Source organism: Kwoniella newhampshirensis, chromosome 13 (genome assembly GCF_039105145.1).
Source record: "Kwoniella newhampshirensis strain CBS 13917 chromosome 13, whole genome shotgun sequence".
In the NCBI taxonomy this organism is placed as follows: Eukaryota; Fungi; Basidiomycota; class Tremellomycetes; order Tremellales; family Cryptococcaceae; genus Kwoniella; species Kwoniella newhampshirensis.
In genome coordinates, this window is record NC_089966.1 from 757,645 (window position 1) to 782,160 (window position 24,516).

The 24,516-nt window shown below is 53.0% G+C and overlaps 10 protein-coding genes across 10 annotated transcripts; 4 read left to right on the plus strand and 6 right to left on the minus strand.

The window, feature by feature from the left end:
* Positions 1-189: 189 nt before the first annotated feature.
* On the plus strand, positions 190-1,005 carry IAR55_006240 (uncharacterized protein; the record flags this gene model as incomplete). Its single annotated transcript, XM_066949325.1, has 4 exons — positions 190-211; positions 271-369; positions 438-589; positions 652-1,005. The coding sequence occupies 4 exons, from the start codon at positions 190-192 to the stop codon at positions 1,003-1,005; spliced, it is 627 nt and encodes a 208-aa protein (XP_066800333.1).
* Positions 1,006-1,135: 130 nt separating this feature from the next.
* IAR55_006241 (uncharacterized protein) lies at positions 1,136-3,899 on the minus strand (the record flags this gene model as incomplete). The annotated part of the gene is made up of 9 exons (XM_066949326.1): positions 1,136-1,235; positions 1,291-1,383; positions 1,432-1,461; positions 1,514-1,633; positions 1,683-1,952; positions 1,996-2,216; positions 2,263-2,326; positions 2,376-2,576; positions 2,629-3,899. The coding sequence occupies 9 exons, from the start codon at positions 3,897-3,899 to the stop codon at positions 1,136-1,138; spliced, it is 2,370 nt and encodes a 789-aa protein (XP_066800334.1).
* Positions 3,900-4,182: 283 nt separating this feature from the next.
* Positions 4,183-5,373, plus strand: IAR55_006242 (uncharacterized protein; the record flags this gene model as incomplete). The annotated part of the gene is made up of 4 exons (XM_066949327.1): positions 4,183-4,406; positions 4,468-4,597; positions 4,656-4,962; positions 5,015-5,373. The coding sequence occupies 4 exons, from the start codon at positions 4,183-4,185 to the stop codon at positions 5,371-5,373; spliced, it is 1,020 nt and encodes a 339-aa protein (XP_066800335.1).
* Positions 5,374-5,441: 68 nt separating this feature from the next.
* IAR55_006243 (uncharacterized protein) lies at positions 5,442-7,386 on the minus strand (the record flags this gene model as incomplete). Its single annotated transcript, XM_066949328.1, has 8 exons — positions 5,442-5,501; positions 5,547-5,594; positions 5,639-5,802; positions 6,018-6,606; positions 6,654-6,833; positions 6,889-7,029; positions 7,082-7,250; positions 7,298-7,386. The coding sequence occupies 8 exons, from the start codon at positions 7,384-7,386 to the stop codon at positions 5,442-5,444; spliced, it is 1,440 nt and encodes a 479-aa protein (XP_066800336.1).
* Positions 7,387-7,619: 233 nt separating this feature from the next.
* IAR55_006244 (uncharacterized protein) lies at positions 7,620-8,520 on the minus strand (the record flags this gene model as incomplete). The annotated part of the gene is made up of 5 exons (XM_066949329.1): positions 7,620-7,646; positions 7,692-7,802; positions 7,857-8,164; positions 8,218-8,314; positions 8,377-8,520. 5 exons carry the CDS (start codon positions 8,518-8,520, stop codon positions 7,620-7,622), a joined length of 687 nt encoding a protein of 228 aa, XP_066800337.1.
* A 307-nt stretch (positions 8,521-8,827) lies between these two features.
* On the plus strand, positions 8,828-11,390 carry IAR55_006245 (uncharacterized protein; the record flags this gene model as incomplete). The annotated part of the gene is made up of 3 exons (XM_066949330.1): positions 8,828-9,644; positions 9,821-9,978; positions 10,161-11,390. The coding sequence occupies 3 exons, from the start codon at positions 8,828-8,830 to the stop codon at positions 11,388-11,390; spliced, it is 2,205 nt and encodes a 734-aa protein (XP_066800338.1).
* A 59-nt stretch (positions 11,391-11,449) lies between these two features.
* Positions 11,450-13,585, minus strand: IAR55_006246 (uncharacterized protein; the record flags this gene model as incomplete). The annotated part of the gene is made up of 10 exons (XM_066949331.1): positions 11,450-11,532; positions 11,580-11,721; positions 11,763-11,978; positions 12,026-12,146; positions 12,196-12,259; positions 12,353-12,575; positions 12,623-12,791; positions 12,840-12,976; positions 13,143-13,206; positions 13,251-13,585. 10 exons carry the CDS (start codon positions 13,583-13,585, stop codon positions 11,450-11,452), a joined length of 1,554 nt encoding a protein of 517 aa, XP_066800339.1.
* Positions 13,586-14,484: 899 nt separating this feature from the next.
* On the plus strand, positions 14,485-17,296 carry IAR55_006247 (uncharacterized protein; the record flags this gene model as incomplete). The annotated part of the gene is made up of 6 exons (XM_066949332.1): positions 14,485-14,907; positions 14,959-15,607; positions 15,670-15,749; positions 15,921-16,263; positions 16,337-16,609; positions 16,653-17,296. 6 exons carry the CDS (start codon positions 14,485-14,487, stop codon positions 17,294-17,296), a joined length of 2,412 nt encoding a protein of 803 aa, XP_066800340.1.
* A 52-nt stretch (positions 17,297-17,348) lies between these two features.
* Positions 17,349-20,599, minus strand: IAR55_006248 (uncharacterized protein; the record flags this gene model as incomplete). Its single annotated transcript, XM_066949333.1, has 19 exons — positions 17,349-17,631; positions 17,675-17,791; positions 17,839-17,858; positions 17,903-17,941; positions 18,032-18,101; positions 18,191-18,310; positions 18,375-18,550; positions 18,901-18,924; positions 18,972-18,983; positions 19,029-19,113; positions 19,160-19,338; positions 19,424-19,460; positions 19,514-19,624; positions 19,671-19,744; positions 19,788-19,871; positions 19,918-20,017; positions 20,061-20,263; positions 20,313-20,349; positions 20,400-20,599. 19 exons carry the CDS (start codon positions 20,597-20,599, stop codon positions 17,349-17,351), a joined length of 1,971 nt encoding a protein of 656 aa, XP_066800341.1.
* A 1,792-nt stretch (positions 20,600-22,391) lies between these two features.
* Positions 22,392-24,512, minus strand: IAR55_006249 (uncharacterized protein; the record flags this gene model as incomplete). Its single annotated transcript, XM_066949334.1, has 9 exons — positions 22,392-22,582; positions 22,651-23,026; positions 23,083-23,291; positions 23,340-23,450; positions 23,502-23,616; positions 23,666-23,770; positions 23,832-23,990; positions 24,050-24,163; positions 24,225-24,512. 9 exons carry the CDS (start codon positions 24,510-24,512, stop codon positions 22,392-22,394), a joined length of 1,668 nt encoding a protein of 555 aa, XP_066800342.1.
* Positions 24,513-24,516: the final 4 nt, after the last annotated feature.

A 24,516-nucleotide genomic window follows, 5' to 3' on the forward strand; every position in this document is an offset into this window, starting at 1 on the left:
ATGATGCAGAGAAGGCAGACGTCAAGCAGAAGTGGAGGGGGAAGGAAGGATGTATACACAACAGATTTGATCCCGTTCATCCCCTTCCATTCTAATCCCTTTCCTCGCTCGGAAGAAACATCATTCATTGTATCTTCGTTCTGCACCGCGTATGCAAACTCTGCACGACGACAGCAGCCATCGTCCGTCATGACGAATCCCGCGCGGCCGTGTGAGTAGCTCCACACCGATGCACTCGGGAAACCATGCTGACGATCGCTACCTTTGCAGTCCCCCGTGACGGTCGACTCATCTCTCTCATCCTCGCATCAAAAGGCGTCGATGATGCGGACGAACGAGTGATTCATCAGCTTCTCGACTTTGCTCATAGTGCGTGCTCCTTTTCTCGAGCTTCTATCAAGGTAATGAGCTGACTTTCCATGTGATCCTCTGTTCAGGATACACCGCCGATGTATTGCAAAGCGCTCAATCGTTAGCCGATCATGCGGCCAGAACGGGTCCGGGTTCAAATAAGATTGAAAAAGAGGATGTGGAGCTAGCTATCCAGATGAGAAAACGGAACGAGTTCTTCGAAGCTCCACCGAGGGACGTACGTCGCTTCTGCCTCTTCTTCGTCAGTGCATTTTGCTGATGACCGCTCTACAACGACAGTACCTCGCAACTCTGGCACATGAATTGAATTCTCAACCATTACCCGTCCTTCCAGAATCTTTCGACGTGGTCCGTCTCCCTCCTCCACATCAGCGACTTGCCGAAGTCAATTTCAATATCGTGCCCGAGTCGGATCTGCTTGTCACGGAGGGAGAAGATGATGAAGACGATGAGAGTAATGAAGAAGACGAGGAGATGGACGAAGTAAAGAGTGTAGACGGAGATGGGAAAGTGAACGGGGAGGTCGAAGACGATGCAGATGGAGAAGATGAGGACATGGAGGAAGTCGGTGTCGATCAGCCACCAGCTGCTGTCAGAGAAGAGAGAGAGGTCGACGAGGATTATGATGCCTAAAGAGGTCTAGAGCACAAGAAATGTACATGTTGTACGATAGACATCAATGCAGTACATGCGATACAATGAGGTGATATGCTGTTCGGTTGTCCGTCTTTCTATGCGTGTGATGGTGTTATGCAAAGTGGAATCAATGATGCTGTAATTTGGAGGATGATTGTAAGGAGCCACCTGATAATCGACTATGTGTCGAGAGGGCGTCCTGTTGAGCGTGAGCCATTTCGGCGTATCTGGTCGCGATTGTGTATCAGCAAATGCCTAACAGGCAATGACTGCTTCACTCACAACATTTTGTACCGTACAAGTTCATTTTCGGTTTCCTCTTTCTCGATCTTGCACATGACCAACTGTCTAACGAGCTCGACGTGTTCTTGGTTCCTGTGAATGGGTCAGCGGCGCGTTATCGTGCAGTGAAGTGGTACTTGCATGGTTGCCAGAGATGCTTCGAGTTGGTTCCTGCAGAGCCATCAGTACCCGAACTTTTTCAAATTACACACAGTTTACTTACACTTGTGAGCTGAGGTTGCGATTCGCATTTCGCAGCTGGTCCACCTCAAGCGCATGCCTGTTTTGACTCCGACATTGCTCCTCCCATTCCGAGGCGTAAGAGTCGAGCATGAAAGGTGTTCTAAGAGTAGATAAGTGACTGAGCAGAAGTTCATCCCTACCACACTTACATCCTGATCTCATATGCGTCTCTCACAAACTCATTCGCCTTCCATTCTTCATCACTATGCAGATCCAGTTCTGCCTCAGGTGCAGAGACGTTCTCAGTCCTGTACACCTCGAACAGGTCACTTTGAAGATAGTTCAATATTTGCTCAAACTCGAGATCGATCAATTTGTCTTCTGATAACTGCAGTAGCGCCAGCGAAAAACGGAAGATGGCTTCGATACCTTCGGCAAAGACTATATCGAGCACGCGATAGACCAATGATAACGGGAACCTGCATACCAGATTAGCTCTGTCCATATCGCAACGCCACTTACCGGTAGCTGAACAGCGTCATGAACCATTGACTGGCATACATGCTGCTCTTGATTCCTTTGCGGGCGAAGTGCGTATGTATCAAGGGAAGGATATCCTCGACCAGCCGGTCGAATTGGAAAAGCCGTAATTGCAGTCCTTGCATCTCTGCAGTGTAATGAGATCGAAGGTTGTACGAGTCCATGAGGCGAACGAGGACACAAAACGCCTCTTCGTCAGGCATCTACCGACAAGTCAGCTACTACGGACTGATCGCGGGACATACATACGTTGAGGAGCAAAGCGGCGACGATGAAGGCTAAGCCTTGAGTGTAGCCTACTTCTTGGTCATATCTGGGTACAGGGTCAGAGTATAATCAAGGTGATTAACACTTCCACTTACATGCTGTACGCCTTGACCACCATGAACAGTCCCTCCTGACCGAGTCCGCCGCCTTCCTGGAAGAATTTATGGTTTGGGAATGTACGGTTGATATCCTTGGCAATCGCTTTCTCATGAGGCGAAGTTAGTTTGAGCAAGGCTTTGTAGGTATCCTCGAGTGCTGTCGATTTGGAGGACGACATGAGCTGCCATATAGCTCCTCTATACTTGATTAGCATCGTCACGAATGAAACGTCAGCATACAGACACCTACCGGATTACTGGCGGTATTCCCTGTTGAATAGCCTTCGAAAGCTCCTTCGGTCTTGTCCTTGCAACTTCCTCAAAATCCTGCACGACAGCTCCCCAGAACACCCAATCGACCATGCCATCTGGATCATCGGGCTCAGTCGGACCAGCCGTTGTCGCTTTGCTTTCCCGTTCTCGACGCATCTCTCTCGCTGCACTTTCCATCTCCCCTCGGACGCGCTCAAACCCTTCCCGGATCTTGTCCGGACCTCCTGTCTGTTGACTGATTCTTCTATCCCGTGACGCGGACGTCAACTCGACACGGTGTAGTAGCAGACCCGTGGAAGTGTTGTGTGATGACTCGGCGGGACCTTTGGAAGAGGACGGTTCGGCAAGGTGGGGGAGAGATGCAGATGGTGTGGGTAGAGGAGACGTGGATGAAATCGACCGAGAGCCAGACAGCAGATTGGTGACTGTAGATCGCCAGGTACCAGCTGCATGAGTTCCTCCTTGACTACTTGTCGACGTGGATCTGGAGGGCTGAAGGGACGTTGGTTCCGCGGATAGGGAGGTCGTCGGGAAGCCGAAGCCGAGAGTCGAAGTAGTGAAGAAGGAGGTCACGGACGATTGATCCTTGGCTGGGGGAGTGACGACGGATTCGGGAGGCATCTCTGTGAGATCGACTGGCGGAGGCGCTGGTGACAACGAATAGTTCGGTGTGGACTGAGTCGAGGGCGAGGGACGTGATCCGGATTTCGACGGACTGTCCGTCAGCGAGACGTCGGAGAATCGTTCAACAGTCACTGGATCTGTCGAGTTCAAGTTCACTGGACTGGTAGATCTAGCGACAAACGGAGAGCTGAGTTCAAGAGGCCGTGGCGACTTGGATAGTGACCGTGAGCTGAATGCTGGTGAGGGAGAGCCGAGTCTGTCGGGGAATAGCTTGTGCGGACTGGAATGGGAGGATACAGGGATGGAGCGGAATGATCCAGCTGGAGATGGTCTGTCTTTTGGTGTTTTCGTTGTCCCTTGTTCAAGCATGGCCGCTGCGGCTCTGACTTTACTCTTCGGCTTGACAGGTGCCGCCTCGGCGACGTTTGAGCCAGGTTCGATCGGCAGTGATGACCCGGTTGTCGCGTCCTTGACGTCCGACACGTCCTCCAACCCGTCGACTGCTGCTGGATCGTCGTCTGAAAGCTCGAGCTCTTCCGCTGCCGCGATGTCAGGGGACGACGGCTCGGTCATCTTGGAAGACGACGTGCTCTCCGGAGTGGTCTGCTCTGTTGATGAAGACATTGTCGGTGAGCTGAGACGATCAAGTCAGTGAGGATCAGATGGGACGAGGTTGAAATGGCTGTCGTACAGAGATGTAAGTGAAGTAGCAGTCACTTTGTTCCCAACTTCCCCGCGTTTCCAGGGTCCCAACCAGAATTGAAACCACACAAAAATCATTCACCCCCCCTCCACACCGCTTCAAACTTTTTCATACAGATTTAATCATCTGCGATATCAACTAGATCATCCTTACACCTCACAGATCTATCCACGACGCGAAACGTCTTGGAACAACGACAACATGATGGCATCAGCATCCTCGTCCACTGCTTTGCCCAAAGCAAAGTCCAGTTCAAAAGGAAAAGCTCCACCTCCAGCTCCGACACCGGAAGAGATTGATAGCGACGACTCTGATGATTCCGAATCCAGCGAAGCGGATAGCGAGGGAGATCTGGAGACGATAACACCGAGACGGCAGCAGGTGACTGCGTCAGACTCTACCGCTCAGAGACCGGGAAAGAGCTTACCGTGAGTCGCTCTGGGTGTCCCATATCAAGTTTCGCCTGGGTCATTGACCATCGTCGTTCAGGAAATTTCAACCACCCAACGGCTTCTTTGAAATCAAGGTCTCCACCGACTTTGTCAACTCACCTTTCGAATGGGATGCATTGGCCTCCAAGCCTGGCGTCGAAGTCTGGGCGATCAGAGCTCCTAGAGATGTCAGTGTTCTTGCTCTTTCGCCTATGACTGAATGACATCTGCTGACGTTATGTTCAGCTCAAACCCTCGCGTCTTTCAGCCATGGCCGTCTCGGTACCCCGAAAGAAGGACGGGAAAGTATCTGGTAGTCTCAAGACTAAACACCAAGAATACAAGTTGACACCGGCGGGAACATCCAAGCCCACACATGTCGTGGTGGATGAGGAAGGTCGACAACCCACAGCTGGACCAGGATTAGTTGACGCTATGGCTATGGATGTGGACGGGAAGAACGCCGAGACACTGCGAGTGGAGGGAGGTGAGGAGATGAGTGGGATGCGTTTATTTGTTCCACGAATGAATCAAGGGGGTAAATACTATGCCGGTGAGTGTGATCTGCGCAGTGCATGATAGGCTCCTGTCTGACCAGCTGGCAGCTCCAGTACCTGTCACTCGCCATTTGCTTCTTACACCCGATGACTCCACAAATGAGCCTGAAACTACCTCTGAAACCCAACCATTACCCTCCTTCCTGTCCACGACCGTCCCGGATTCTACCGAGACACCATCCTCCGTTCATCCCGACTCCGTTCTCCCATCCAAACGTCCTCAACCAACGCATCTCTTCAAGTTCAGAAATCAAGCATTTGGTTTCTCCACCCCGGGACCTGATGTCCCTGGGGGTCCAGTGGAAGAGCCGATTGTCGGTCAGTCGCCGAAAAAGGAGAAGAAGAGGAGAAGCGAAGCCCAGGCGGACTCTCCTGTCAAGAAGAAGGCCAAGAAGGTCAAGGCTTGATTGTACCAGCTTATTGTAAAGATGAATATTTTGTTACATATGGTCACAACATGACTTGCCGATCGCATCTAGGCCAACGCAAGACTATCTTCCCCTCGGAAGACATTATACACCCTTTTCGCCAAGGCCTTGAGCAGTGTTAGATTTGATCCAAGCATTGATTTGATGCTCACCTTGTTCAACTTTCGCCCATTTGCTGTGCCGTTTCGCAAGGTTTTGATCTGCGTCCCATTAGTTGATACCACTGATCGGACAGACTACTCACCTCGCAATCCTGTAACAACAGCTCGCCCTTGGTATAACCACCGCGACGCTCCGCGTCCTCGTAAGCTTCCATCAGGTCCCGGAAAGTCGGAAAGTCTGCAGCAATACCGAGCGCCGCACTCGGAGTGATGCCTTGTACTTCTTGAAGCATGAGCTCGAATACTTCTGTCGGTGTGCCGGCTTTTTTGATGCCATCCGTAGGACAAAAGTTGAGATGCGATTTCGAGATGAGTTTGTACTTCCCGGGTCAGCAATCGTCGAATCAGAAACACTCACCGGACGGAGAGCAACGTCAGCGGCGATATTGTACACCCAATCCTCGATATCTTCGGTCTTCTCGACTGCTTTGAGTCAGCCATGGTCAGATATCTTCTACTCACCGTGGACCAAGAAACACCTCTCGGCCACTTGCAGCTTGACCATCTCCATCTCGATTCTGTCTTTGGAAGGCCTGGCGGTGACTGTCTGCATAGAACCCGCCGAAAGTCCGCCCAGACCTGCTCTCGCAGCAGCTGCAAACTCCTTGTTGGCCATGCTTTTCGTTTTGCTGTAATATTTTTGCAAGCCTTTGATCATCACCATCATCTGCTCCTTCGCCGACAGTCCCAGCGTCAGGCGCACATCGCTCGCCCAGGTTGAGAGTTCCTCTTCGCCAGCCGCGATCTTGTCCACAAGATCCACCGCGTTGAGGATGACTAACACGGTTGATTCCCAGACCCATCGCGGATCATCTAGCGGGATGAACTGCTTCTTGGCGGGGTCCCATCTGGCCTTGAGATGACGTTTGAAACGAATGACCCCGGGGATAGGAGACTCTGGTTGGGGTAGGAACCGGATCTCTGAGTGGTTGTCCGTGATTCGTGTGCGAATCTCAGGGAGAGCAGCCGCTATTGGGGCAGAGGGAGATTCGAGATCGGCGGATAGGTAGAGATGTATCTCCCGAACAACATCGTTTTTGGATGTCCGTAGCTACGCGAGATTAGTTCCCGCATAGGCTAGAGGGGCTGAGAACGTACTCTGTTGACCTCGTTAAGTTTTCTTTGATATGACTTCTCGGCTTCTTTTGCAGCCTGTGAATTGTCAGCTCCTGATCCCCTCCTGGCGCCTACCTTTTGAGCATCTTTCAAAAGCTGTTTCTCTTGCCGTGACTTCACTTTCAGCGCTTCCTTTTCTTCCTTCGGGAGTTTTGTCTTGGCCTTTGGTTTCCCTGGTTAGCTTAACAAACGATCACCGCACAAACACTCCACCCACAGCATCGTCCGTTACTCCCGACTTTTGGCGTTTCTCTCTCTGGCCCTCCCCGCCTGATGACTTTCGCTTAGCTTTTGGTCGTTCCTTGGTAGCTTTCGCAACGGGTGAAGGGGAGCGCTCCTTATCCCTCAGTGCATCCAGCTGCGATAGATGTCGGTCACTGCGACCAAACGATCCCAGGTATTTGACATACCTCGGCCAGGAAGCTCTTTGTGACGGTATTTGCTGCTTTGCCTTTCCCCTTGCGCTCACCGACATTTGTTTCCTTACTCGCGATCGACGTAGCGGCAGCATCGTGGAAGTAAGCATTAATGTCTTGATCATCGTCATCATCGTCCGAGTCGGAATCTATTAAAATCGGGCTACAATAGGTTGTGAGCGCAACGGTACGAACATTGAGTTTACTCACCGTGACGGTCCGAATTTAAGTTGCGTTATGCCAACGAATGCGATCTCATCGTCTTCCCCATCACTAACGACCACGACTTCAGCTGACATGATGTGCGAGCTATGACTCGCGAGGTGATCTGGTATGCGACATGGGTGGTGATGAACAACAACGTCTCACAGAAATGGACGCGTGAAAACATCAAAGCAAGTCACGGCGAAAGCCCCGGGATCAATTTGAGCCTAACACGATAACATGTCTACAGCCGCAAATACATCGCTCCTCTTTCTGCTGCATCGACAGAACTATAGTACCAGGAGCTAGCAAACAGGGTCACGCCATATTACATGACAACACAGCACGAGTTTTGCTGTTGAAGCAGTCAGCGCGCGAGTTTTCCCCATAGTAGACTCACCTTCTTCGCCGTCTTGTAGAACATTTTACTTTGCGCTGACAAGGCATTCGATCGTTCAACGAGATTGTCCAGCTTCTCCCCTCGCTCCAAAACGGATTCGATGGTTTTGTGCTGCAAAGGAGTGATTGTCAGACTGTGCATGTCGGGCGGACAAAATCAGCTTACCAGAACAATCTTGGTCTCGTCCAACTCCTTTTGCACCTTCATGATCGTATCCGCTTGCTTGGGGTCCTGATATTTGGTCAGATAGTTGGCCAAGGTACCCTCGAGCTTTCCCTTTTGAGCTGGTGGTAGACCTCCGGCTGCAGCCTGAGAAGGGTTCCCACCGAAAGCATTGGCAGATGCAGATCCGAACGATGGAGCCACAGAGGGGGCGGGTAGGTTGGCGAGGAGGGTGGCGTGTTCATCCAACAACTTGGTCAAAAGTGAAAACGCAGGTCGATAAGGGTATTCGAGATCGGTGATCATGACGGCTGGTTGTCAGTTGATTGTTCTTGACCAGACAACTCACCAGCAAGACCGAGACTACCGGCTTGTCTGCCAGAAGTTCGGAATACATGCGCTTTGTAGTTGTTTTCTTCGACCGATGAAGGTTGGTTGGCAGGGGTTCTTTCGGCGACGGTCTGTGTCACAAGTTAGGATTGTTCAAAAGTCAGCATCACTGCGCTAAAGTGAAGGTCCTCACCTTTGTGAAGAAAGTCATGAATTCGCCCACACTGCTTCTCTGATAGAAGGAGAAGCTGCTCAGGTCCTGGGAAGTTCCCAACAGGGTCGCCTGTGCCGGGGTGGTAGGGGTGACTGATAGCAAAGAGAGAGAGTACACCTTCATGTTTGATGGATGAGGCTTGGGGTGATGAAGAGCAAGCTTGATGTGGATTGGATGTAGTGGATAGGTAGAGATGGGAGTTGCGAGTACAAAAGAGAGAGAGAGAGAGGTGGTGTGAGGTGATAGCCCCCGTTGCGTCATACGGAAGAGGCGTGAATTCACCCGATCAAGTAATTCGTCACTATCACATCAACAATGATCATGTACTCGTATGCTCCCCTCCCTCTTCTCTCTCTCTCTCTCTCACACTGTCACTCTTCTTTCCTCCTTCCAACTGGACCCAAGGCCACCCCACACCCACCAGCTCAACATGTCAGACACACTTCCAGACGATGCTTGGGTCAATTCCTTCTTGGCGACCTCGCCACGACCTCTGCTCAGCGCCCTTCAACGCCGATTACACACCTCCACCACTCATGTCAATGCTCTGGCAGAGCTCTACAAACAACGGGCGGCCATCGAAGCGTCCTATGCGGAGAGTCTCGCCAAGCTGGCAAAGACCGCCGAGCAAGGGGGTCTGAGCGGCAAGACGGGCAACGACTGGGAGAAAGCGAGTGGAGAGGGGAGACTGTGGGACAGCGTCGTCTCGGAGCTTTCAGAGGTGAGCCTATTATGCAGCGGGATATCGCTGACAGCAAAGACCTCTGCCTCGCATTCGACCCTCTCCGCGATGATCCGCACCGACTTTGAGCAACCGCTGCGAGACTTGCCCTCAAAAGTGGTGGCATGGCGACGGATCGGAGATCAGGACGCATCGCTCGACAAGACATTGAAGGAGTACGAGAAGACGTCGGCCAAGTTGGAGAAAGCATCTTCCAAGGCGAAATCATCCAAGGCCGATGCTCTGCAGAACGAGCTCAACCAGATCACATCCTCCCTCTCGTCCCTTTCGCCAATGGTCTACACTACCTATCAGCGTTTGGATGAGGAGCGGCTACGGGTGTTGAAGGAGGTCGTCGTCAGGTGGGGCACTGTGAAGGGAGATATGGCAACGCGTGATGGGCAACGGGCGGAGGGCATTATCTCGGCGTTGCTGTCGTGGGAGACAAGTGATGAGGTGCTCAATGTGGGAAGGAAGCTAGGCGGTATCGGTGGTGCTAGGGTGCCGGATACTGCGACGACCACTCGTGAGTGGCGTTTGGCGAGGACGCCGGCTGACATGCAGCTCGATCCAACCGCCGACTGTCGACCGTCACCTCGGCAACCAATGCTACCAGCGCGTCCAACGATTTTTCGCCGCGGCCCACTCCGGTTCGAGGTAACGGATCGTCGTCTAGCGCCAACAATCAGTCCACGTTTACAGGAGGATTCAAGTCGATGCTGGGTAGGACGAAGACCATGGGAGGTGGACGGACCAGAAGTGAGAGCAACGCCAACTCGACGCGCAGTGGTCGGGATAGGGATGGCAATTTTGAGGCGATCGGCGAGGAGACACCTAGAATACAGGATGCGACCACTTTGGTGAGTGTTCAAGTATCTTCAGAGCTGACAGTCAGGCTCCTCCGGTTGATGAAGAAGGTTTCTCCGTCGCACCATCCGACCGCCACCGGAACCCTTGGGAAGACCCGAACGAGCTTGTCCCCACTCCGGCTCACAACAACACCTTCACCCAAAACTTCACCTCGTCTCCTGTCGCATCGCAGGAGAATCTCTCGTCATCAGCTTCATCGCAACACCAAGCTCAACCTCGACTGAATCTTTCAATCGCGCCGAAGCCGATCCAAGAGACTGAAGAGGAGCGTCAAGCTGCCCTGCAAAAGATCCAACAAACCCTACAGATGCCACCTGCCCAACCATCTCGCCGTTCGACAATCGCCCGGGGTCGACGAGATGTCCGAAATACGATGTTTGCTGGTTCTACCGATGATGGGTCGCTCGGAGGTCTGTCTCTGTCCAGGGTAGCCGAGCCTCAAGAGGAACTCGTGGAATCCCCTGGGATTGGCACCCCTGTCCCGGTCAACGGTCATGGCAACGGCCCTCATCAAGTCACTCGCCGAACATCTACCTCGTCTGTCGCTTCCAATAACCCCTTCGATTCACCTGGCCTTACGCAAGGCATCTCGCTCCCTGTCACTGTCGCATCATCCGAGCCGGGTCTGCGAGCTGATCTGAGCGAGTCAATCAACGTCATTCTGCGCGGGAAGGAGGTGCAACGCATTCAGATCACGGGTGAGATCCACCTCAGCTTGCGGCCGACCATCGGCATTCCGGCCACTGGACCGATCCACATTCGTCTCAACGCATTTGAGAGCCTTGAAAAGATTGCTCCGAACCCAGCCTATCTCGCTCAGGTTCCCGACCGACCTGGAGAGTACTTTTTGAATTCAGAAGTTCTCGCCGGCGCCACCGCGAAATCTTCGGCATCAGGAAAAGGTACTCTCCTCTTCAAATACGTCGTGCATGTTCCTCCTGGGAAGGAGACCTCTGCAGCACCTCTCATCCTGGATCCTGCGTTCCTGTGCAAGGACGGTGAGACCCGTATGATCCTCCACTACCGCATGAACGAGACCAGCCCCATCGAGTCTCTGTCAAATGTCACCTTGGTCGCCGCTTTCGGTCCAGGGCCATCGATCAGCAACGTGCAGGCCAAACCGGCGGGTGGTGTCTGGTCACCTTCAACCCGCCGAATGCAGTGGAAGCTGGACTCGTTACCGAGCAAAGAAGGAAAGATTATCGCCAAATTCATCACAGAGCCAGGAGAAGCATTGACGCCTCAAGGTGTTCAGACGAGTTGGAGTGCGGAAGGGAGATTGACTAGTGGATTGGGATTGGAAGTGGTCAGTGGGGAGCTTGAGGGGAACCAATGGGCGTTTGAAGAAATACAAAAGAGTGTTACTGCGGGAAAGTATCTTGCGGAGCCGACGGTTCAATAAGTGCCTACATAGCTAACATACATCCGATGCAAGTTAATTTACGAAAGAACGTATTTAGGTCAGTCGTATAAAAGGTCCTTGACCATGTACGGCCCATCGAGATGATAGCCCAATCGACGGTAGTAGTCACGGGTACCCACACCTGCAGGCTGTCAGTGTTACCCTAAATGCTGTGAACACAAGACGTACCCGAGATGACTGCGATTCGGCCACTGCCATGTTCCTCTCGTGCGATCCGTTCTGCCTCCTCCATGAGTAAAGTGCCAATTCCTTGGTGTTGGAACTTTTTGGGATCACGCGAGTGTACGGGAGCAGCGGTACCATAGACATGCTAGGAGATTGTCAGTCATGATGCGTATGAGGATCACTCACCAGTTCTCGGACCAGGCTACAACCGCCATCCATTCCGACCAGTTCTTTCCTGAACGTCCCGTCTTCTGAACACTTCCGAAGACGTAGCAGGCCCACAAGAATGTCCTGGAACGGATCCTCGTAACTGAGGAAAGTCTCCCACCCCCCATTGGCCGTGTAGTCACGTCGCAATAACTCTAGATCTTGGGGTCGGATTCGATTGTGTATCTCGGACAGCTGGGAAGTGTCAGCGAACAAACAAGGAGATTTGAGAGTATGCTCACCCCGACTTCTCGATATCGGACATCTCGACATTCGGCGCCAAAGTCTTTCACGCGGGCGAGAGCCAGCTCTCGCAAGTTGCCGTTCTCAACTCCAGACGAGACAAGCGGCATGGGAATATCACTAGAGACTAGACTTAGTTCCCGCTGCGTTCAAAAGCCCCTGCACTCACCGCTGTACTCGGTAGACTCGGGTCCAGGGAGGAACAAGCGCCATGATTCTAGCTACGATGTCGACTAAAGCGTTGGGAGGGTAGTTCTTATACTTGCCAGTACGCCACAACTCGTAAAGACCTGCTTGTCAGCTCGCTTCGTGACTCAAACCCTCACCTGTTCCACGAATAACCAAAGTTGGGTAAAGCTTCAGACCGTCCGAGCGGAAAGCGGGGTTTTCAAAGAACTCTTGGAATTGCCAAATGTCTCTCTCCGTCCCACAATTTGGCAAGTCTGGCATCATGTGCGCGACGATCTTGTATCCGGCATCTTTCGACATGTGGAATGATTCGCTGACTGCGCGAACGGTATGACCTCGGTTGGTGTCTCGAGCGACGTCCTGTACGGCGAGTGAGCCACGGACCACGACTGGGTGTAGGAACTCACCTCGTACACGGACTGCACACCGATCTCCAGACGAGTACATCCATATCGCAGCATTTGACTAACGATTAGGGTTACGCTGACCTTGTCGAGACTCACCTCAAATGGGGCTTCAAGCAGTAGTCCGGCCGTGTCTCGATGGTTATACCCACACATTTGATCTTGCTCTGCTCTGAAAATCTAAAGGGGGTCAATCTCATCGCTTCAGATTGCCACTCACTTGACAGACTCGTCCACATTTTCACCAGTATGTCCACTGAGCGCGTTGTGGAGCCCGGCGACGAATTTATGCCTGTAATCCTCTGGCATGGACATGAAAGTCCCACCCATGATGCTGCCAGGGTCAGTGGAGGTATGCTATATGACGACTCACATGATTTCGACCTTGTCCACACTGTGACCGAGGTCGCGAAGCTGGTTCACTCGTCCCCGAGCTTGCTCGTAAGGATCATATCGAGCTCGGATCGCACGCATGGAGGTTGGCTACGAGATTTAGTAGAAGCTCTGCCAAACTGCGACTCACCTCGTAACCGGTGTACGATTGGGTGGAGTACTCGAAATCAGAGTCAGGGCCGCCAGGACAATAGCTGCGAGTTCGAGTCAGGCGTGACCTCACATCGTCGACACTCACACGCAGATGTTTCCGGTCATTGCGACGTGTGGACATCGGTGAGGCTTGCACATGACTGCGACCACAGCGACTCCACTCGCAGTACGCACCGGCTTAGCCTTGAGCCAGCCCCTCAGTCTATCCTTCCACTCCTCGGGAACGGCGGCGAGTACATCGGTCAGTCTGGGGACCGCCTTGAGTCCATACTTTTTGGCGTACTTTGATCGAAGACTGTTCACGTTTGGGGGTTCAGTGGCGGAGCTGGACGAGGAATTGTACGTGTTGATGAGGTCTCTGACGACGGCAGAGACGCATAATAGGTGGAGCTCTGATTGGGACGTAGGAGGCGCTATCATGATGACTTGGGAGGGTTGCTGTCAGGTATGAGAAGATGAGATCAAGTGAGTTCAGACAAATCGGAGACTTGGGCGCATAGTAGACAGCCAAAACACGAAAAGAAAAATCACACGTCAGGGGGTTTTCAGCAAACGAGGGATTTTCCACTCTTCATCGGCGACTCCTCTTTCGACCTCTTGCTTTTCTTTTCCCTCTCTTCTTTCATCTTTTTTTTATAACTACAGAAGCCCCTCCTGACCCTCGTCACTGCAACTCAACAGGTCGAGTCGATAGTCATGAGCAGCTGCGTATCACATTTGCCAGCTCGTAGTGGAATTTCTCCGATCAAACCTTCCCAATGGGTACTACTTTGGCTCACCATGAGGTGTGACCTGTGTTTTGCACTGCGCGCCGATGAGGTGGCGAGTCACAATGTCCCATACAGCGTTAGCTACAGTTTATGAATCGTTCTGTTGCTTGCTGTCTCCTGTCGGAATGCAGTGCACATTATCCTGGCTGGGTAGAAAGATGCAACCTTGAAATGATCGTGCCCGTGATAGGCGCGTCGGCGGTGGTAGGCTCGCGACATGGCGGAATGATGGCTCTCTGATCTGGTACCTGATAATGCCGTCAAAAGCGTGGAGATCACGACCCAGACAGAACGCCCAATCGTCATCATCATCGTCATCATTTTCACATCCACGCTCTTTGCATGGAATGGAGAAGATATGGGGAACAAGGGCAAGGGTCAGATTGGAACGGATGGAGAGAGAGAGATCTACATATAACACACACACATATATATATATATATATCAATCTCCCCCCTCCTCACCTCCCGGGACCCCCTCCTTCTCACAACAACACCTGACTACTGTATCTAGACACGATCCCGACCTTCTCCCGATCCAACAAATTCCATGCCGAGCATCTTCTCAAAGCTTAAGCGCTCCTCTTCACCCTCTTCCTCGCATTCCGACGACAACAAACATCGTCGTTCTTCCACCGCCTCCTCCAGCCTCACGTTCGAGGACGAACCCTCTCCGATCAGCGACGGCGCACGGCTGCAACTATCTGCCTCTTCTGGTAGCGTGTTTGTAGAGAACTTTGACGAATCCACGTCGCCTAGCAAATCGTCCACACATACGCCCAGTCGGTCGAAAGGCAAGCCCGCATCCCTCGAACTACCACACTCCAACACCAAGAGTCAGGCTATCGGGACCCCCAAACTCGTCCTGACCGAAGAGGGATCGGATAGTCCCAGGAGTTTCAACGACAGCCCAGCTTTCGAGCGCAAAACCCGCGCAGAGGTGGTGGGCTTAGGTTTAGGACCTTCTATAAGTGTGAGTTCAGTTTTTATGTACGAAAGATCATTCCCTCACGCCACCACTCAGGCTGCAGAGGACGACCTCGACACTCCTACCGGAAACGAAGCCCCTTTCTCTCTCGATCAACAGACAGCGACAATGTCAACGACCGGCCGGACTGTTGAGGATGGACGTGATCGGGCCGACTCGATCACGTCTTCCACGTCTCAGCACGAAAAGCATTCGCGAGCTGGATCGCTCGTATCGCGGGTCGCCGCCAAAGTACATCCGATCTCGCCCCCGACCGAGGGTCTGATGCCTGTCGATAGTCGAACCAGCATCATCAGCAAGAAGTCTCGCCGCAGTAAAGATCGCAGGCGATCCGTCACCTCGACCATGTCAGGACAGAGCGGAATCGCAGCGGCTTTGGCGAAAAGTGGATTGCACATTGCCAGTCCAGCCGGTGACGATCTGATCAAGACTCATCATGTGCGAAGGGGTTCAGGGTCTCAGAAGAGGAGCCCGTTTTTGTCTCGGAAAGAGGGGATCGGCGAGGATGGACCGATCGAGGATGACCTGGACGAAGATGACGACGACGAGTACGACGACGACGATTCTGACAGTGACATCGGGGATGATCTCCCGGTGACGGGGTTCGCCGTGGCCAGCAATCGCAGAAATGCGGATTTTCATGCTCTTTTTCCGACGGTAGATGAGGGGGATTATCTCATTGAGGGTGAGTTGGTTGTGAGGTTCTTCAACTCACGACTTTAGACTACGGCTGCGCGCTTGCAAAAGACATCCTCGTCCAGGGGAGACTCTACGTCTCGGAAAATCACATCTGTTTCCATGCCAACATCTTCGGATGGGTCACAGACGTGAGTCAACCTGGTCAGTGGCACCGCTGACCTTCAGGTCGTTGTTGCTTTCGCCGATATCAAGACGATCGAGAAGAAGATGACCGCGCTAGTGATTCCCAACGCCATTGGAGTTTCGACGCCCAACGCAAAGGTAAGCGATGGAGCGTGAAGGTTGGGCTGATCTGGTAGTACACCTTCGCATCCCTCATCTCCCGCGACTCGACCTACGACGTGATGATGAATATCTGGCGGCTGTGCAATCCCAACGCTGTCATGTCCACGGTTTCGTTGTCGCAAGTGACGAATGCCGGTTCTCGTGCGGGATCTGTTGCTGGGGAAGACGTAGAAACAACGGGAGGGAAAGCGACCAAGGGCCACGCGCCGACGCAGTGCGCATGCGGTAAAGAAGGTAAACACTACTCGGAAACTGCATTGGAGACCACTTTCCCAAGCACGCCAGAGAAGGTCTTTAATCTCATGTTCGACAGTGGTTGGTTCAAGACTTTCTTGTCTGAGAATCAGAAGCTCAGGGGTGAGTCAGCGACATGAGGACTCCCACTGACGTGTAGATGTGGAATTGTCGGATTGGCGGCCTGTCAGCGAAGGGAGCAAGCTGCTCACCCGTTCGATTTCGTACATCAAGCCGCTGAACGGGTCGATTGGTCCGAAACAGACCAAATGTCATATCACCGACGAGCACGAGCACCTCGATTACGATGACTACATCGTCATGATCACCACGACTCGAACTCCAGACGTCCCGAGCGGCGGCGTTTTCTCTGTGAAAACGAAGACGTGTTTCATGTGGGCTGGGGCGAACTCGACCAAGGTGATTGTGACCACCACGGTGGAGTGGACGGGGAAAAGTTGGGTCAAGGGTGAGCGGAAACCCATTTTGTGACGTGCTAACATGATGATCAGGTATTATCGAGAAATCGGCGATCGACGGCCAGAAAACTTACCACGATGACCTGGAGGTAGGCATGCGTGCGTATATGAAGGAGAATCCATCTGAGTTCGCTGGCGCGGATGGTGTGGACGAAGTAGAGGAGGACACGGTCGTCGACGAGAAAGCCAAAGAGGCGTCCCCTACGGAAGCTCAAGAGTACGCCGCCAGAGCTCGACGTGATCGGCAAGACAGGGATTTGTTCACTCTGCAAGGAGGTATCGACTCGGTGGTTGCCGGCGTCAAAGCATTGTTGTCTGGCATTCGGAGTGTTCTCGATTCGGTGTTTGATATACTGTCTGACACTCCCCTCGGCACCCAGCTCATGGGAGCGGTTATCATTGCTTTGGTCATTTCCAATATCTGGACGTATATGTCGATGGACTCGCGATCGCACTCGGCGAGAAGAGCCAAACGCATCGGTCGGTCTTCGTTCGACGACGAGGTGACCGAGGCTGTCCGCATGGTCCTTGAGTCAAGGTCCCTCAATACTCCTGCTGCCGAAGCACAGGAGTTGATGAGGATACTCGACAATGTTGACATCAGGACGAGGAAGTTGCGACATGCCGTGGAGAGTGTAGCGGCGGAGGGGGCAGGGACCGTTTCAGATCTTGATTGAATAATGACGTGTACAATAAATGTAAATGATGCAAGTGTTACAAAGTGAACGTTCATCGCTTCCCACTCAATTCTCTATTGATGTCACTCAGGCGTCTCTCCCACGTCTCAACGTCATGCTGCAAAGCCTTTTCAATTCGTTCGATCTCCAGATCGAGTTCCAACTTTTCTTCTGCCGTACTGGAGGTCAGCGTGGTGAGCTGCCAGCCTTGAGAAGCCAAGGGAGTCGAGGGATTCGGGGGCAGATGGCTAGTCAGCGGCGAGTTTGGGGCCGCTGAGGGGGTATCACCCAGACGAAGGTGTCGTTTGTGATATTTGAGTAACGACGGTCGATGACTGCGGCTGGATCAGACTGGCGTGCGCTTCAACGGGTGCTCACGATATTGTCACAAGAGTGATGCCCAGGCTCTTTGCGTGTTCGTACATCAGGCCCTCGACATCACTCGAGACCGCAGACGTGCATTCGTCCAAGATGGCGAATGATGGACGGTGATAACTGTTTACAATCAGCGTTGCTGAGAATCGACGGGAGATTGTGCTCACAACAGCCGAGCCATTCCCATCTGTTCCGTGGTCAGTAGGCTTGTAGGTTTGTTCATGGACTCACGCGTTGCTTCTCACCCCCACTGCACGAGATCAGCTCCATCTATGTCAAACCCACTCACGATAGAACATCTTTCCATTCCTTCCGGGTATCCCATCCTCCCTCTCGGGTTGGAAGATAGGCCAGATGAACATGCTCGAGGATACTCATCAGCTCGCTGTCTGTCCTCCCTCTTGATTTCATCTCGGCGTATGAGTGAGGGCTACAGCGGTCAGAAGTGTTCGTAAACGAGCAAATCGCTCACTAGATGACTCTGGAAGGGTCAGCGCCGTGTCGCTCTCCGCCACTCACTGGTCTCTCAAACTGCCGATACTGAGATATGGACGTTGAGGAAGCAAAAGGAGTCCTCCTTCGCCATGAACAGGTCGCTCAAGAAGGCCAGCCCAGGTGGGCCATAACTGTGCTATGATCCTGGCGATCGATGTTTTGCCAACACCACTACGTCGTCAGTGTTTTCCGTCACCAGACCACTCACTTGGGCCCGGTTATAAGCGTGTGCTCGCCTTGCTCCACTCGCAAATCAAGACTATGGATGAGCTCTTCCCCGCCTCTTGCGGCCGCGGAAGGTGCCACGACTGGTACGCTTCTCAAAAGCAAGTGGTTCGGTCCCACTACGACTTGTCCGTGGACATTGGACATGGCATAGGCGGGCTGAGGGGTCAGTCACGGTCTCGGGCCTCGGACCTACCTGATCGACCGCGAGGGTCTCGGGGTAGATACTGTTGTCCAGCGCGTGTAGGGTAGACAGCAGCGCGTATACCCGACTGGTGTACCCCAAAAGCTCTGCAAGATCCTTGCCCGAGTACATGAGTCGACCGCCCGCATCGGCGAGGGATATCAGTAGCCGGCGATTCGAAACGTAGCCTATTCGTTAGTCATAGCGACAGGGTGGTTTTGACCTACTTTCCGTCCGTTCAGCGACATCTTGGCGCGCAGTTTTGGGAGGGCGAATCAGGATCGGTATCGACATGAGTACGTATCCGCATGCCGACCAAAAGTACTTGATGACGAAGTCTTCGGTCATCCTGAGGCTCAGTAAGCAAGGTAATTCGTGCACGGTTGCTGGACCCACCCATATGGAATTCTGATCTGTGGGCGAGTCAGTTGAGCACCATCCCCGAGAACTCACCTTGTACACGGAATGCACATGTCGAGTCAGACGTTCATAGGCTGTCGACAGAATCCCCTTTTCTCGTCGACCGCCGTTGTAGAATCTGCTAGTTGGTCAGCGCCAATAACTCGGCGAGAGGTTCAACCCACGCCACCTCCTCTCCATCCCGCCCGATCCTGCTGAGACCTGCTCGATAGTCCCCTTCCAGACGCGCTTCGGTGGCCGCCATCCTTCCAAAAGCTGGAGTGGCCTTTTTCAACACCCAAGCGGTGAGACCGTAGTTGGCAAAGAGGCCAACAGTACCAGCCGGACCTAGTGCTGCCGCGAGCTGAGACGTGAAGATGGCAATATCTAGGACAGGTTTTCCAATGTTTCCACTGACTGTTAGACAGCCCTTCATACAGTGCACGTACTAGAGGGATGCCAGCGAGTCGCAGAAGCGTGCTACGTCTGTGGTGATGAACCTGACGGGTCAGTGGACGATGTATAGGTCCAGTACTCACTGATCAGCAGTGCCAGCTGCCGCCTCGTTGGTAGACGACGACGAATCTTTCGCGGTCGGAAGGTGGGCACCTAGTCCTATGCCAAACTTGTAGTAATTGAGGTTGTCATTGCTTGGAACTGTTAACGTTGCAACGGCTGGAGAAGCGCACGACTTACAGGTACAGATCGTGGATATAACGAGTCAGGTTGGTCCTGAAAGCGAGAGCGAGTTTTCTTTCGAGGTAACGGATCTATCGTACGTGTCAGTGGGGGACGGTGCTGTCGCAAGCGTACCATTGAGTTTGTGTAAGTGCTGGGGACGGCCAATGTGAACCACCACAGGAGACCGCGAAGAAAGCCTGCACCGTTCGCAGAGACCTGTCGTGAGCGATGATTCGGGTTCATCACTCACCAGATCTCGCACCAATCGTCCGTCCAGGCGGGCCACCATGACGCTCAACACTGTGCGCGCGAGCAAGAAGAAGGTGTGGAGGACGAGAAGGAAGGCTTCCTTGCCTGTTTTGCTACGACGCTTGGTCAGGACCAGGCTGCGATGTTAAAGCCCACCTTGGGATCGCTATCTTGAGAACAGCGACAAGCATTTTCCAGAACTTGTTGTTGACACCCAATCGCTCGGATGGATCAAGGGGTGGGAACGATGCTAAATGCGCCGCGTACAGCTCCTTCTTGGTAGGGGTGATTCGCACCTTGGAAATGCGACCCATGTGAGGTACGAGCAGAGTTCGGGATCCAGACGGGTCTGGAATGTACTGCGTTCCTGTGAGCGAGTTACTCTGCATGAGCTTCCGAGGGACATACGAGGTCTACCAGCTTCTTCTCCAGAGCGGGGGTGTTGCTATGATAAGAGCGTCAGTCTCGTCTTGCACACTCCACGACCAAGCGTACAGAGGTGTCTCCCGCTCTCTCCTCTTCTTCTCCTCGCGACGAAACGCTCTCTGTTTCTTCCAGTTGTGGAGCAAACCGTCATGATTACTCAGGGGAGCTGATCGTGCCAAGAGGGCTGCGAGTACGAAAAGTGCCAGCGCGCGCCGGTGTTTGGTCGGGAGGTGCAGGTGGTGAGGAATTGATTGGACCAAAGCAGACATCGCCAGAGAGTTCGTGAGCCACCTTGACTTGAATCGTTGGTGGAAAAGCAAAGAGTCGACGAAGACGATACAGAAAGATTCTTGAGAGAGCGGAGACGATGTGTTCGCAGCGTTGACACCCGGTTACTCGGCGGAGGATTTAGCCGTGAGTCATTCTGATTCCGAGGCCACAAACAAGCTTCTCATCCATCAACGCACGAATCGTTTCCTATCGCTGGTTATCATGTTTGACAGGGACAAAGCGTGTTCAACAACTCGCATCGCTCAAGTCATATCGCAACGACTCTTAGACCATGGACAAGGAGACGACACCGACATCTCCGTCTCGACCCTCACTGGCCGCAAAGTATCGTGGAGCATGTGTGGAGGTGACTCCTCCCTTCCACAGACCCCATCATCCTGTCGTCGCGAGTGCTGAACCTGTGCCCTCCCGTAGGACCTTCAACTTCCTCCCGCATTCTGTCTGCCAAGTGAAGCTCCGATCGAACGTGCCCTGGAAGCTGCTTACGAGCGCGAGTTCGATCATCTTCCGTTCGTTAGCGTGTTATCGTCCGCCTGATCATGCTCATCGGATCTGTAGGGTCTTGAACGAACGCCGCAGACCGATCGGCTACCTGGACGTCCCGTCTATCAAACTGAGGTTTGAGCGCGGCGTCATAAATCAAGACGACCCGGTGTGTGAGTGATCGCTCGCGGATCATTGGTTGACGACAAGGCAGCCCGACACATCAATCACTTTCCCCTCTCGTCCCCCAAACATCCATACACCATCATACACCCGCTCACGCCGTTGGAGGACCTCGAGACGTTTTTCATGACGACAGGAGTGGATTTTGCTTTGGGTGAGGACGACCAACGGCCGAGTCTTTTCCATCGCTGACACCTCGCAGTGACAGACGCCGAGCGCAAATGGGTCCTCGCCGTTGCGACCAAGGACGATTTAGAGGTACGCACGTGGCTGTGGATGCGGCTGATGCATCTTGGTAGACGTTTGTGCGACGACGGGGTTGATCCACATGCATGGGCTTTCGCCCGCTTTCCACTCAGTCGCTCGTAGTTCAAAGCTGGTCTGCACGACGTTGTCACAGCGGCTGGCGGAAGTCGCCGTGCATAAATCGTCGTCCACTTCACACCCACGTCAAAAGTCACGACAATAAAGTCCCTTCGCTGCCGAAATGCCACCGCCATATTCCAAAACAACCCCCCTCAAATCGCCCCCACAGAGAAGACCTGGGGTGGTGGTGTGGGCTTATTGTGCGTCAGTCTCGTTCCTAAACTGATCCCGTCGAAAATCGTTCACATCCTACCCTGCCAATCGCGACAATGCATCACTCGTCAACTGAACTCAGACACTCTCAGTCTTTGAATCAGGGTGGTGAGCGATCTTGAACATGCAGAGCGCCGGGAGCAATTGTCCATCCCTGTTCATCGTACTGCCTGGTGATGCACGCTTGCATGCTCTATGCACCGACAACCACTGCGGACTGCTGCGTACATGCCAAAATGAGGGCAAGAGGTGCGAAATGGTCGACAAATATCAGAAGTAGTCTACTCCTACCCGTTTGTAGTCAAGCGACAGGTAGGCTTCGAGCTCAGATGCCACGGACAAGAGGCTTGAGCTTCACGGGTAATCCGGGATGTTGCTAGAGTACCTTTGCATCTTATGTCTTCCAGTCAAGAACCCCTTTCATCTATACCACTACTGCGCGACTATACAACGATCTAAGCCCTCGCAAACCCCTACCTTCGCTGGCCCAATCTGCACAGCTTGCTGAGCGCAGACCCAGATCTTTTACGATGTCCAGACGTGTTTCAACCATCCCAAGACGCCTGGCTTCCGCTCGGGCTCGAATTCTTCCGAATCTAGCTCATCCCCATCAAAGAGACGAATACCGCTAAAGTCAAGCTGCTCGATCGGGGTGATCCATGCCTTATATCTGAAAGCGAAAAACAGATATGCGACGATCACCACTGGGAGCGCAACTGAGGGTAGCAGGAGAATGTCAGACAGTTCTGCCTCCCAACAACGAGTGAAAGAACGCCGGACCTACCGTAGTTGACGACAAAGCTGATCTTGTTGAAATGGTGGATGAAAGCATCAAAACCTTTGGTGATGCTGACAATTCCCGTGCCAATGAGGCCCCACCAAGACAAGAAGGGGTTGAGTCGCGACACGTAGGGCAGCGACTGACGGTCGATGCCATGCACTCGACATGCTCGGATGAACCGGAGATGAGTGAACATTATCATCATCCAGACTATGGTCGACATGAGTGTCACCGCCGAGACAAAATACTTGAAAACGGTGTAGGCCGAGTTCGACACAGCGGTGAAAGCGAGCATGGAAAACAGCAAGGTGACCATGACAGATACATAGGGTGTCCCGAATCTGTTGGTTCGGAGGAAGATCTTTGGCAAATTGCCATCCTGTTTTCAAGCTTCAACAAGAGATTCTCCTGAGGGTGAATCTACGGCTCACTCACCGCAGCAAGAGCGTATCCCGTCCGGGAATTGACATAGGCGTCCGAGTTGGCTGCGGACGCCACGAATACGAGCGCAGAGGCATTGATGATGTGAGGCAAAACCTTCACACCGGCAACGGACATGGCGACAACGAACGGCGAAGCATTTGCATTGCTGGAGTGGCTGTTCGCCGCCAGCAGGAGCGGAGAATTTGCGGGTACAATGAGCCCTAGACAGCAGTCAGCCTCAGTATGATACGCGCGATCGAAAGACGTACCAACGAAGAAGATGGAGCCACAGTATAAGAAGAGGACTCGGTAAAAACACGCCCGGACAGCTCGTGCGACGTTCTTCCTTGGGTTGCTCATCTCCCCTAAGGCGATACCGACTACAGGAAGCATTAGCTTGCATTGTGCGCTGCATGACCCGTCTTACTGACCCATCTCCGATCCTGTGTAAGAATAAATAGCGGTAATGAGAGCGCTAACAAAGCCGAGGAAACGGCCGAGGGCCCCCTTGACGAGGTATTCCGCGAAAGGCATCTGCTTCCAAGTCTGTTGTGGGTGGTCAGCAACTGTCATCTTCCTCACGTCTGTGACCTACTCTAAAGCCAATGTACTCGTGAGGATGCACTCCGCCGACGTCGACCACGAGGGCAAAGATCATCAATCCGGTAAGGACAATAACTTTGAACGTCGAGCACCAAAACTGTTTGAAAAGCCTCAGGTCAGCCACCGGCGACGCAAGTCCTCCAATGTGTAAACCCTACCTCAAACTCGCCAAAGAACTTGACAGGCATGAATTGAAGGACTGCGGTCAAGCTGATGAAGATCGCGATCCAAACACCGTTATTGACTTTTGAGGAAGGGATCCAGTAGTTAACGATGACAGCACAGGCCGAGTACTGCGTCGCGGTGCCGAGGAGATACTATGATAGTGACTGTTAGAGGCAGACCACGTTTGTGCAATGACATCACAGAGATTCACCTTCAGCCAATAAGCGATACCAGTCGCTGCACCGAAAGCTGGTCCAACGAAGCGAGTGGCATGACCAGGAAAGCCCCTTTGATGCGGTAAGAAAGCTGCCATCTCTCCTAGAGCCTGTAACAGATTGTGGTAAGTCTGGGAGTAGCGTGTGACTTAGCAACGCTGTCTTACTCACACACATCATAGCATAGCATAGGGAGCCAATGTAGATGAAAGCGAGCAGCAACCCAACCGGACCGGCGTGAGCGAGGCCAGCGCCCGATCCAATGATCAGACCCGTCCCAATCGCTCCACCAAGGGCCAGCATGGACGCGTGTCGCGATCGCAGCTGACGCTTGAGGCGTTCCTCCTGAGGTGCTGAGTTGGCATGCTGAACATACACGTCGGCATCATGAGATTTCTCCTCATTTTCTAGCTCTGTATTCGAGAGCCCCCCACTTAATTTGCTTTCTAGGTCGGACATACTT